The 13,532-nt window shown below is 37.2% G+C and overlaps 1 protein-coding gene across 10 annotated transcripts in view; it reads right to left on the bottom strand.

Moving 5' to 3' along the window:
- ECPAS (Ecm29 proteasome adaptor and scaffold) overlaps positions 1-13,532 on the bottom strand; it is a 100,414-nt gene that overhangs the window by 37,736 nt on the left and 49,146 nt on the right. For all 10 annotated transcript variants that reach the window (XM_059072206.2, XM_067040959.1, XM_059072209.2 and 7 more), the window contains 10 exons: positions 12,166-12,285; positions 10,157-10,242; positions 9,850-9,928; positions 7,725-7,774; positions 6,630-6,696; positions 6,416-6,538; positions 4,033-4,136; positions 3,512-3,635; positions 1,840-1,920; positions 603-828 (listed from right to left, as the gene is read on the bottom strand). In XM_059072206.2, the coding sequence (XP_058928189.1) occupies positions 603-828; positions 1,840-1,920; positions 3,512-3,635; positions 4,033-4,136; positions 6,416-6,538; positions 6,630-6,696; positions 7,725-7,774; positions 9,850-9,928; positions 10,157-10,242; positions 12,166-12,285 (1,060 nt within the window). The remainder of the gene's footprint in view (positions 1-602; positions 829-1,839; positions 1,921-3,511; positions 3,636-4,032; positions 4,137-6,415; positions 6,539-6,629; positions 6,697-7,724; positions 7,775-9,849; positions 9,929-10,156; positions 10,243-12,165; positions 12,286-13,532) is intronic.

Genomic DNA, 13,532 nt, shown 5'->3' with positions numbered 1-13,532 from the left:
TCAAGAAAAGCAATAAACGTACAGGGATCACTAAATTCCTTTAAAGCATAAGGCTACAGCTTTAGGAGGCATTCCCCAGTTCTACAAAACAAAAGTTAAGCTAACTACAGTATGTGATTCAATACAGCAAACTTACAGACTTATTGTCTATAAAAAGATGCCCTGTTCTTCACACCCACTTCCAAAGTAAAAATATATTACCTATTGTTAAGCATTTCTTTCTGAAAAAAGAAACAGTGTATCAAAGATGAACTCAGGCGGTTCATGCCCCGGTCCAGGAAGATCCCACATGCCGCGGAGCGGCTGGGCCCGTGAGCCATGGCCGCTGAGCCTGCGCATCCGGAGGCTGTGCTCCGCAGCGGGAGAGGCCACAACAGTGAGAGGCCCACGTACCGCCAAAAAAAAAAAAAAAAAAAAAAAAAAAAAAAAAAAAAAAAAAAAAAAAAAGATGAACTCAGGCAAGTTTAGAAAAGAAACAAAGATTCATGTTCAGTTGTAGGAGAGAAGACAGAAAATAATTTTGCTATAAATTCTCAGCTGAGTTTAAAATTAGATTTTTGCTTAAGTGCTTTAGTATAATCCTCAGCGTCATGACCTCCTACCTCCAACACCTGCTAACAGCTGCTGAAGCAGGCCGATGTAGATCTGAACAGGGTTGGTTTCCCCACTCTTGGAAGAAGACGAGGAGGGTGTTGCCTGGCTGCCTGACATTAAAGTCCGTATATAGCGTCCAATGGCTGGGGCGTGATCTTGCATATCAGCCAAACTCTGAGAGGTGGGCACCACTCCCGCACTGTGAGCCAGGCACATGCGCAAGTACAGGACTATCTACAGACATAAGGAAGAAGGACACCAGATAAGCGTCTCAAAAAGTCAAGGCAGGAGATGTTCTTCAAAGTGACAGTTCCCAGCTTTGATTCCCCACCTTCCTTCATACAGCTATTCAACAACTCTCACAGAAGCTGGAAAACACGACTCAACGTGTGAACTGAAATTACCACAATGGAGCAGAATTTACATAACCAGCTTTTATAATCCAAAGAGTGCTTTTTAACAGAGTTTAATGGAGTTAAAACACAAAGTCCACTTTTAAAGTCTAAAATATAACAAGGAAAATCATTATTTTTTTTAAAGAAGTGCGTGTGTATATATGTGAGAGACACAGACAGACAGACACTGGGCAGAAACCCGGGACCAATGATCTGTTCCAGTGGAACCTGAGCTGCATTTAATCTCCAGTGACACAAGAATTTGAGAAAATGGGTTCAAATCATCTACAGAAGAGTAGCTACATCATTAAAAACCTCTGACATAAATTAGCTACTAAGGAGTCCTCTGGAAGCTCTTTCTTCAACAGCTAGAACAGGACAGGCAGTGATTTCATTGTTAGTCTTCTCACACACTCTGAACAAGATTATCTCTTGCCATTTAATTAGTGCAAGTCAATGACTAAAACAATATAATTCCCCTTAGTAAATGAGATAAATTAATCTAATTCTCCAACCTTCAAAACTGGATAATCCAAATAACCTCAATATATTGTTGGCTTTAAAATTCAAATCTAATTTGTTGTAAATTCCCAATTGCAATCAATGCAGAGCATCTACTTCTTTCACGAAGAGAATCTCACTGAGATAAATGTATTTCTAGACTCCACTATGATTTAAAATAATACCAATTACTAAGTACTGTTTTCCTAATAAACAACCTGGTATAAAACAATGACATCACTATATGGGTTTACCTAGAACACAAAAAATTCACGGTCATCTCTTTGACTGTGACATTATCGTTAAGAACCTTTAGTGAAAGCAAAATAGAAATATATGCCAGTCCTACCTCTCCAAAGGCTGCTGGGTTAAATGGAAGGACAGTGGTCCCAGTCATGTACTTGGCTGGCGTTTTCATTCGATGGGAAGCCTAATAAAAATAAACCCCAAAAATCAATTACTGGAAAATAAAGCACGTGTACCCTTTCTCAACTCAAAAATAACTGTATTTCTAGCTACATTATTGTCTGCTACTGTTTTTTTCTAGTCAAAACATTTTTCCATTAATCATGCTTGACTGTGCACAGACCTCAAACCCTAAGTTACAGATGTGTTGCCTTTTGACTGGCTTGTTTAAAAAGAATAAACCTATAAATCAACTATACTTTAAAAAGAAAGGAAAAAAGAAAAAGAAAAAAGCTGCAAAGATGACACAGTAGCAAGTAAAAAATATAAAATAAAAAGAATAAACCTACTCCAGGCATCTACTGACAGTCACCCAGGGCGCTGCATGCCAGATATTTTCATTAAAAATAGAGGTAGAAGGAAAATATTAGCACAAAAGCATCTTCTGCCCACAAATATGACAGTGTTATGGAGAGGAGGATCATGGCTGCTACATACTGACCTCCAGCACCCTTAAGATGTCTATCTAAGCAAAAAGCTAAGACCACCAGTAGAGGTGAAAGGCAGTAAGGTATCCCCCTAGCACACTAAGAGAAACATCAATGTAAAAAGTAGGATAGGGTCAGGGTGGGGGTCATGACTGTCAATACTCTGATCTACCAGCAAAAACAGGAGATTTGCAAAAGCAGATGCAATGCTCTCTTATGATCATGGTGGAAAAAGTCTGAACTGCTCCCTGAAGCATTCTAAAACTTATGCTGCCCTAAATAATGCCCTTAAAAATAAAAAAGATATATTTTAAGCATGCCATGCCAAGGGGAAAATTTTAAACACAGCCAATAAAAATAATGGTACAGGGCTTCCCTGGTGGTGCAGTGGTTGAAGATCCCACATGCCTCGGAGCAGCTAGGCCTGTGAGCCATGGCCGCTGAGCCTTCGCGTCTAGAGCCTGTGCTCCACAATGGGAGAGGCCACAACAGTGAGAGGCCCATGTACCGCAAAAAAAAAAAAAAAAAAAGGTACAAATGAACTTATTTACAAAAGAGAAATAGAGTCACAGTTGTAAAAAACAAACTTATGTTTACCAGGAAGGAAAAGGGGGGAAGGGATAAATTGGGAGATTGGGATTGACATATACACACTACTATATATAATATAAATAATAAGGGGACCTACGGTACAGCACAGGGAGCTCTACTAAATACTCTGTAATGACCTATATGGGAAAAGAATCTAAAAAAGAGTGGATGTATGTTTATATATAACTGATTCACTCTGCTGTACAGCAGAAACTAACACAACAGTGTAAATCAACTATACTCCAATAAAAATTTTAAAAATAATAATAATAAAAAATAAAATAAATATAGCCAAAATGTTGAATAACTTAAAAGGAATTGTAAGTAATTTAGATTTGGGCAAAACAGATTAATTACATTTGAGATTTATATTTTTCTCCTCAATTCCTACCTTCCTCTTACTGTATTGTTAGAAACTTTACTAACTATTCAACATTTCATGATTAGCATTTTAAAATGTGTCACCTAAAAAAATGTAAGTTTATTTTCATCATTCATTATATGACTTAAATTATTATCTGAAGTTAAATACCATACCTTTTCCTGGATATAATATACCATTTCTGGGAAAGATGGCATCTGCTTAGAAGCACTTTCTTTTCTGTTTCTACCAGGAAGACACCTTAAAACTCGTTGTGCCTCTCCATGAACTTCCTCCCGTCTTTCAGAAAGATAAATAAGAAACAAATAAATTTCACCAACTGGAGAATGATCATATGAAGACTAAGAACAGCAATTTTATTTGTCATCTGTCTTAAATATATTTTTGGCTATCTATGCAAAGAGGCATAAAATACATGATAAGCAATTGCTTGTTTTTGGAAATTTCATTAGATGTGGAGAGTCATGTGGCTTTCATCTTTGAATTTTACCCACAGGAAAAAACAAGACAGGGTATGATTACAGGTCTATATATTGTATCAAGGGAGCCATACTTTTAACTCTAATAAATTGCTCCTAAATTCCACAGACGAACACTGCAAACAACATAAATTTTATCCAATTTTCAAATAAATTTTAAATGAACCCAAATTCAAATTAACACCTTTGAAACTTACGGATCTCCTGCAGCTAATAAGAGCAAATATCTGGATGGTATATGATCTGAGGGAAACACCGTGCTGGCAAATTTCACAGCCACTTGTCGAACTTGAACTTCAGGCTATTTGACACATAAATGCACGAACACACACACACACACACACACACACACACACACACACACACACAGATTTAAAAAAAAAAAAGAATTCAATTACCACCAACTCATTACAGTCGAGTCATTTAAATTGTAAACAATCAAAATTTAAGTTGATATTTCAATAAATATATCTAAATAAATAAAACATCATTTAGTCAAGATCTTTAATCATGTTGTTCAAGTCTTTGGACAATGACATTATTTAAAGAATACTATTATGATCTAAGAGGATGCTCCAAGTAGAGCAGGAAACCCCACCAAGACCATAACCAGAGAATCTCTCTGTAGATGCACATCCTCAGCCCAACCGTCAGATCAAGGTCACTGTGGCGGTTTCTAACCACCACCTCTGCTTCTCCAACTCTTAAACTCAGTCACATGAGTGAAATTCAGATATTTTGCAGGCAACACAAACAGAGCTTACTTGGAATCCCTACAAATTTAAAGCAAAATACCACCAACGCTTTCAGATCAGCTCTTAAATTAAAACTGACTCCAAAGCAAAGCTTCAACTACATAAATATATCCAATTAACTTAAACAGATTAAGATTGCAATCTATGAATACAAAGTTCAACCAGAAATGCAGTTGTAGAGTCCACTGATGCTTAAGCTTTATTGTCATGTATCTTCCCCGTAGGTCATTCCTCCAGTCACAACATACGTGAGATGAGAGATGCTTAGAAACATGTACTACCTCATTTATTCAGGTGTTCTTGCCCTTTAGCATTTTTGGAGCTACTGTAAAGGGCAATGATATTAAGGACCAGTCTATATGATTTAGCCCAGGGTCTGGCTGCCTTACATGCAGTCTGAGAAAAGAAATTACCTTTGGCTTCGTAATACTGTTACATGATATGATCTGCATAAGTATAACCAGCACCCATGTGCATTATACAAGCATTCCATTTCCTTGTAAGGTTACCTACAAAAAGTTTTAAGTATTTGACTCTAATGAGCTTCCAAGTAAGCCTATACTTCTTTGTCCATGTTATATGATCATGAACCAGGTACACTGGACACCAAGAGCATTTGACAATGGGACACTATATATAATAAGCCTTCTGAGTGTACATAATTATCCTGTCATATTTCAACAGAAACCAGATACCTTTCTGAACCTGTAATAATTCCTCAATATAAATGTGTTAATAAACATGGCTGAAGACCTAACAAAGACCCAATGCAGCCAAATTTCAGTTAAGATGCATGCAATTCATATAAATCTCACCAATATTTGACATCATTCCCTCTTTAATCTCCCTCTCTACTCCTAGAAATGGAGGACAAAGAACTGACTAAAGCAAATACATAATGTATTATTTTATACTGCATATTATATATCATGTATACATATGTGCATATAACCACAGATATTAAAAATTCTCCTGCAAACTCCCATGGCAGGCAAATGACGAGGACTAGAAGGAAGAAGAGTATGTATGATGGCACTGGCTTACTTCCTACAGACTCATTGTGATCCATAAACTGTATCTTTCTTTCCTTCTGCTTTTCTCCCCCAATGTTACCTACTGAACTCCACCTCAGTGGACTGTAGTGCTCAGCTACCACTTAAAACGAAACACGTGCAACTGGGAAAGCATGATATTAAGAACAGTTTTCCAACAAGGAAGGCTTTAAAGAGAAGGCCTCTGTGAATATCACTACTCCTTCTTCCCTAAAATCATATTCCAATAATGAAGAATTAAAAACAGATCATAAATCACAGTCCAAGTGAAAGCAAGTATTCCTCTTCATTATAGAGAGTTAAGCCAAAAAGCAATTCAAATTTTGATCTTAAAAATGTAGGACTTCCCTGGTGGCGCAGTGGTTAAGAATCTGCCTGCCAATGCAGGGGACACAGGTTTGAGACCTGGTCGGGGAAGATCCCACATGCCACGGAGCAACTAAGCCCGTGTGCCACAACTACTGAGCCTGCACTCTAGAGCCCGTGAGCCACAACTACTGAGCCCATGAGCCACAACAACTGAAGCCCATGCGCCTAGAGCCTGTGCTCCACAACAAGAGAAGTCACCGCAATGAGAAGCCCACACACCGCAATGAAGAGTAGCCCCTGCTCGCCATAACTAGAGAAAGCTCACACGCAGCAACGAAGACCCAATGCAGCCATAAATTTAAAAAAATAATTAAAAAAAACACCTGAGAGCTTAAAAAATATGTTTAAAAATAATGTAAAATGCATATACTACCAGCCATTGTAGTTCACATGGTTGGACCTACCTTTATTAAGTACGAAGCCACAAGTGCCTCCATGAGAGTCCGCTGTGCTCCTTCCAAAGTACTATAAGCTCCAACCATCATGGATAGTGCTTCTTGAATAGCGAGTCGCGTCTCGGGCTCTTCCTATGAAGATGATAAAAAGTGTTTCCCTCCCTGTTGGGTTTCCAAGTGAGCATCCAAACAGAAAGCATACACTTGCCAGGTGTTTCCCTACCTTACATAGGGCTTCAAAAAGCTGCTGCACAAGAGCTATATCCTTAGTGAATAAATGGGGCATTCGACTGTAAAAGAATATGAGGTCATCATTACTATCAAAAATTTCCATAAGATGGAAAAAAAAAAAAAAAAAAGAAATTAAACACAAACTTTCCTAAACTTGCACTTTTACTTCTGAACCATGTGAGCATCACTGGATTGCCTCCCCAAAAGAACCAAACAGTTTTTACAGTAAATATTTAATTCTTCAACTGTCTAATAATGTAATTCTAGATTAATATACCTATTATCCAGATATTCTCACTAGAATATTCCATGCATTCAGTTAACATTTCTGATTTTAAAATAAAGAAAATAGATGAGACTAAATGCTATTTAAACTAATGACTCTGGTGACAAGGAGCTTTGTCACTTCATGCCAACACACAAGGGACAAGGTTTGTTGACAACCCTATGCTGTATCAGCTGATCTGAAGTGGCTGTCTTCTGAGCCCCCAAACTCCTTCCCTACACAGTGCAGAAGAGCAAGACCTAGTCTACACAGGCCAACACAGAACCTGTGCCAGGGTGTAAGCAGCACCTAGTACCACTGAGGATGCTGCTCCCCTATCCCCCTGCTCTAAAATACAGTGAAGGAAGAGGAAACCAGGAGGAACTGGGTGCAGGAAACCACACTAAGCAGAAGAAAAAAATCTAACTTTGGAAACAGGGCCGCTCAGAATCATAATATAATGCTATCAGAAAAGAGAATCACTAGAAAAACTCTTGATTATAGAGAGTATAAACACTGGTAGTAAGTAGCAACAAGAACACTTAAGGTCAATCAAATGTCTCTAGGGTACAAGAAAACTGTAACACATTATGACAATCCAGTTCAAAATCTCATTTCAAGACTGCCATTTAATATGGTAACACATCTTCAGATGTAAGTTAAAATGTCTCACATTCATTATCCTTCTACAAGGAAGACATTTCTAAACAACCTATGACCCTTTCAGAATCATAACCAATTTATTCTCCATCCATTATTAAATGCCACAATTTTTCTTAGTTTACCAACAGGATATCTCTCACTGAAAAAGAGTTTACTCACCTGGAGAGTTTTCCCACAGCTGAATATGCCATTGACAGTAGCTTAGGGTCCTTGAAATTAAGGAAAAAAAAAAAAAAAAAACAGAAAAGAACAAAAAGCAGACAGAACAAAAAACACAGTAAACAGCAAAACCTTTTTGCTGCAATTAAATGCATTATTTTACTCCTTGTTAAACCTAGGTCTCACCCTGCCTAACTATATGATATCAGCATCTGAACAAAACAAACAAAAATGTCCAAACCCAGAATGCATCACACTACTAAAAGGAAAAACAAAACAAAACTTTACATCCCCAACTTACTCCAAAAGGCAAATGCAGTGGTCATATATGAAAAGGTTCTCTTAGCTGGTGCTAAGTTCAGGATAGTTTCAATACTATATAACCTGCAAATACCAAAATTCACCACCAACGTACTAGGAAAACAGCTTAACTTATTAGAAAATTCACCTGCCCAACAGGCTAGGATCCACTCTCTCTCACCCCAAATTGCAGTAAGCTGGGGAGCAACTGTCTAAAAATCTGCACCATAGGAAACAGCTTCTTCTCATATCTTCCACCATAAAAAATTAAAGGGATCATAGTATTCGGGTGAGTTACTGAGGTTCCCACTCAAGATACAGATAGAATTTTACATGGTTTTATGAGAACCAATAGTCTGACATTACTTAGAACACAGTAACACTTCCGTGAGCTGAAGTTTATACATTTAACATAGGATTCGCACACCTACATGGCCACTCTTACAGACTCATCTGTTGGGAAGACATGCAGTGTCATCTGGAGGTAAAAGGGGTACAGCCCTGTAGTTTATCTGGCCTCTCTAACCTATCTTCAAATATACAGTTCCTCCCCTAAAAGCCCCAAAGCATTTTTATTTCTACCAACCATCCAAAGAATCTGACTACGCCATAAAAATAATCTGAAAGTTTCCCAAGGCCTTAAGAACCATGCAAGCTCTATTCAATCAAACGAAGAAGACAGGAGAGTCAGATCTAACACTGCCCCAAAGCACAGCTGCACAACAAATGAATAGCTTTTCATTAATAACATCTACTAATATGCCTTTACTGTGCTGAATAATTTAAATGAATTATCTCATTTAATCTTCACAATAATCCAATGAAGTGATACTATTATCCTCATTTTTCCAATAAAGAACAGAGGTCCAAAGAACTTAAGTAACTCACAAGGAACAAAATTAGAATTCAAACTCAATTCTAAATCCAGATGGCAAAATACTGGTCACTATACTACTGGAAACATGCATTCATGTTTAGCTAAGACTTAGGAAGAAATACTAACTAGAGTTCTTGAAACCTTACCTTTTTTAGCAAATTCCCCTGAAATACTAGAAACGGTAGGAGTGATACAGCAAGGAAAAACAGGATTTGAAAATCTACAATCCAAGGAACCCTCATTCCACTTAGCTTAAGGAATCAAAAATTTACTGAATGCATGTTCTGACAGTTTGTTTGTTTTATCATCTTTATTGGAGTATAATTGCTTTACAATGGTGTGTTAGTTTCTACTGTATAACAAAGTGAATCAGCTATATGTCTACATATATCCCCATATCTCCTCCCTCCTGCATCTCCCTCCCACCCTCCAATTCCCACCCCTCTAGGGGATAAAAAGCACCGAGCTGATCTCCTTGTGCTATGTGGCTGCTTCCCACTAGCTATCTATTTTACATTTGGTAGTGTATTTGGTAGTCTGACAGAGTTTTGAATCAATGAAATCTCAGTCCCTAAGAATTAACACTGTTTCTCAAAACAAGCAAATCCAAATAGATCTATATGGAAATAAATAATAAAGTAAAATTTAATTATTTTCATTCCACTTTTGCACAGTGCCTAAAAGTAAAATAAAATGTACTAGCTTTTTAAAATGTTATTTAAAGAAATGATAAGACCACCTCAAGATCCGTATCAGTTTTTAATACTTATTTCAAAAAAATAGGGCAAAAGATGGTGGTAATTTCTAAAATTTGCACTTCATTTAAAAATGTTAAGAAATGATGGAACAACAGCAAACTTTATCAACATACAGACCAGCAAAGTTTATAACAGAAAATACTTTAAAATATAAAATGTTAACAAAAATTTAAAAACACAAGTCACTTACTTCTTTATATTCATTGATTAGCTTGGTGAGGCCATTCAAAAGCATTGGACCTAATGGCTTAATCTTGATTTCTGGACAGCTTTTTAAAAAAATAACACATACAAGGCAAGATGTAAGAATCTCAATTACATATCTTTTCAGATTATTACTTAAAATAGAGACATAACTGAAGTAAATTTAAATAATCTATTAAAATACGAAATATTTTTAAGATAAGCAAACACGATTTCTTTCTACGTAAGATATACTTGCATCACTTCACCACTCCAACAGCTTGAAAACTTTATAAATAGTTCAAAAAACTTACGTTACACAAATGTGATGCACAAATTGTAGGGATAATGTTCTTAATTTTGAATTTGTATTTGTACCAAAGAGTCCATCATACACCACCTATGAAAGAGGGACGTCAAGAATACCAATTAACAAGAATAGCAATTTACTATCTTCAAATACTATTAAGGATTCAACAGTAGGTCTTTTGCACTACACCTTGTTCTTCAAAATTAATGCAGTTCTCTTTCATACAAATATTTTAGCTGACGGCCTTAGGAAGCCAATCAGTAGCTTCAATTAACAGTCTGTGGAGTAACAACAAACACAATAGTAGATGTTATAAGTCTGCAAAATTTGTGGGGCTACCACTAGGAAGCAACACAGAGTTCACGCTGCAGTGGGCTGCCACTCTCACACAGGGGACATGAGCAGAGAAGATTATTTGGGGGGTATTAGGTTTCTTAATTACATGTGGACTCATTTTGAAAACATAAATAACTACAAATGAAGTATACACCTACAGGATGTCTATGAATATTCTGCCACAAACTTCTACCTGCTTATTATATAATGTAGTGTTACTACAACCAAATTTTCTGAACCAAAATTATCAAAACACTGTCAGGGAAACAGTGCCTGGAAAGTGAAATGGAAGAAAATCTGTGATTATTTTATGTTTATGGAAACACAGAACAGAGTACTTGCAATCAGTCAAATATTAGAGAGCCAGATACTACTGGGAATGGAAGTTGTATCACCTAAAAGGAGGAAGCAGCCACTTAAACAAATAAGCCTTAAGAGGGAGAGATGCAAAGGCAGAAGCCAATGTCCACCACACACATAGAGTGAGCAAGAGGACGGTGTTCTTACTTTGGGACTGAAAGAGATGAGAGGCAGGAAATGGGAACATTTCAGATAGGAAGGGGTACACCGGAGCAAATCCTGAAACTGGAGTAGATGTTTACCAGGCTACAGGGGGAAGGGCCACTATGCCAGGAGTGGAGACACAGAGCCATGAAAACAGCATACTTAAACAGCAACAATCTCTGTTGGAGCATAAGGTACAGGGCAAGGGTACAGTGAAATATGAGACCAGAAGGGAAATAACTGCTGCCTTTCCACCATTTACTGAGAACTTGCTAACTGAATGAGTACTAGCCACCCTGCTCTAAAGCTTCTTCTACCTGCTAACCCACTCAGTCTTTACAACATTGCTATGAGGTGGCTGCTATCATTACATCCATTTTACAGATTTTTTTTTATGTTTAAAGAAAAACAGGAAAAACCCTGAGGCTTATTTAAGATCAAAAGTAAGTAACTAATGACAAAATTATGCTCAAATGAATCTGTCTCCAGGGCTGAGCTGGTCATTACTTGGACCAAAAGGCAAGAGCTTTTCCGGAGGGGCTCATATCCCACACCAACAGGGTACAAGGATTTCCAACTGCAAAAATAACTCTGGTGGCAACACAGAAAACAGACTGGCTGTGGGGAAGACTAGACGCAACAAGGAAGACGACCGTGGCAAGCGGAACAAGACGTGACAATCTCCATTAACATCAGCATTCGGCAGATGGGGGTGAAGACACTGAGGCAGCAGCATCCAGAGGCTGTGGCCACTGCCTTCACGAGGGATTCCAGTCAAGGATGACTCATTTTTCCACGTAAGTGACCAAGTTTCTGGTGCTACCATTTCTGGAAAAAAGCCACTCAGAAAAGCACTAGTTTGAAAGGAATTATCACCATACATTTAGGGTGAATGGTAACCATGTACAGCAAATATTCTATAATAAAAATTTATAATATATATATTATATATAAGATATATATAATATTAATATATTAATAAATATATATTTTATTATAGCTATAATTAAAAAGTCTTTTCTGCAGCTAAACTTGACAGAGAAAAAAGAATCTCATTACTCTTGTTATACATATCAACCTACCTCCTGAATATCCATTAACGCAGTTCTTTGTCTAGTTAAACAAACATGAAAGCTGTAAACAGGCCATTTTTCTCTGGAAAGAATGAGTTACCTGAATGTTAGCCGGGAACGTTTCAGCAGCTTGTCTAGAACGAAGGAGGTGGGGGACAATCTTTAACTTAACCCTTGTACTGACTGGGTCCCTTTTCAGCTCTGGTTTCAGAACTGCTCCCTGTTGAAAAGATGTGTGATTATAACTCAGCACTTCAAAATTATTGTGAATTGAAAAAAATCATGAGAGATCATCGAAATCAATGGTCTCTCAATCTTGTTTCAGGATCCCTTTATACTCTTAAAAATTACTGAAGCTTCCAAAGAGCTTTTGTTTATACTGAATATCTATCAACATTTAATACACTAGAAATTAAAACTGAAAATATTTTAAGTACTCATTCACTTAAAAATAATATTAAACCCATTATATACTTTCATAAATAACACATTTTTAAGAAAAATTAAAAACTACATTTTCCAAAACAAAAAACTGCACTGACAGTGGCATTGTTTTACATTTTCTGTAAATCTCTTCACTGTCCACCTTAATAAAAGAAAGCTGGATTCTTGTATCTTTGTCAGCATTTAATTTGTTGTAATATGTTGTTTTGTTTTAAGTATGTTAAAAAAAAAAACAGCTTCAGGGCTTCCCTGGTGGCGCAATGGTTGAGAGTCCGCCTGCCGACGCAGGGGACACAGGTTTGTGCCCTGGTCCGGGAAGATCCCACATGCCACGGAGCGGCTGGGCCTGTGAGCCATGGCGGCTGAGCCTGCGCTCCGCAACGGGAGAGGCCAAAACAGTGAGAGGCCCGCGTACTGCAAAAACAAAAAACAAAAAACAAAAAAAGAAAAAAACAGCTTCACAAAGATATGTGACTGGAAAAGTGGGGATGATTTTAGCCTTTTCAGGTAATTACAGATATTTGATTCCACCCCCAAACTTGACATGCAATAGGTTCTTAAAGGTTAACTGCCATGTGGATTTGAAACCATATCAATGGAACATCTGCATACTGTTCTACTAAATTCCACCAGTCTATGTGCATACTGAATGGCTCCCTTACCCTGTATGCTTCTGTAACATCACGGGTCATTTGGAAAATACTGGCTCACCGAGTTAAGCAAATATTTCATTATAAAACATCCACGCACACACACAAAAAATCACGTTAATATCATGACCAATCTCATCAGAAAAGTCTGTAAGTACTGACAAGCTGTCAAGCTCATCGTGATGAATACAAATTTCCCAAAATTCTAGCTTTTGCTTTTTAAAATCTCAACTTTCATCTTTGCCAATAAAGCATGTTAAGTGTTGTCTTGAAGCCTCATTTTTTCATTTTAAAAGAGAAAATACATGCCCAATACCCATCTCAATAGCTAGAGTTTGCCTCTCTACTCTTTTTTTAAAATACATTTATTTAT

Source organism: Kogia breviceps, chromosome 8 (assembly GCF_026419965.1).
Source record: "Kogia breviceps isolate mKogBre1 chromosome 8, mKogBre1 haplotype 1, whole genome shotgun sequence".
NCBI lineage: Eukaryota > Metazoa > Chordata > Mammalia > Artiodactyla > Physeteridae > Kogia > Kogia breviceps.
The sequence above is the reverse complement of the archived record's forward strand: the minus strand, read 5'-3'. Positions and strand labels throughout refer to the sequence as shown.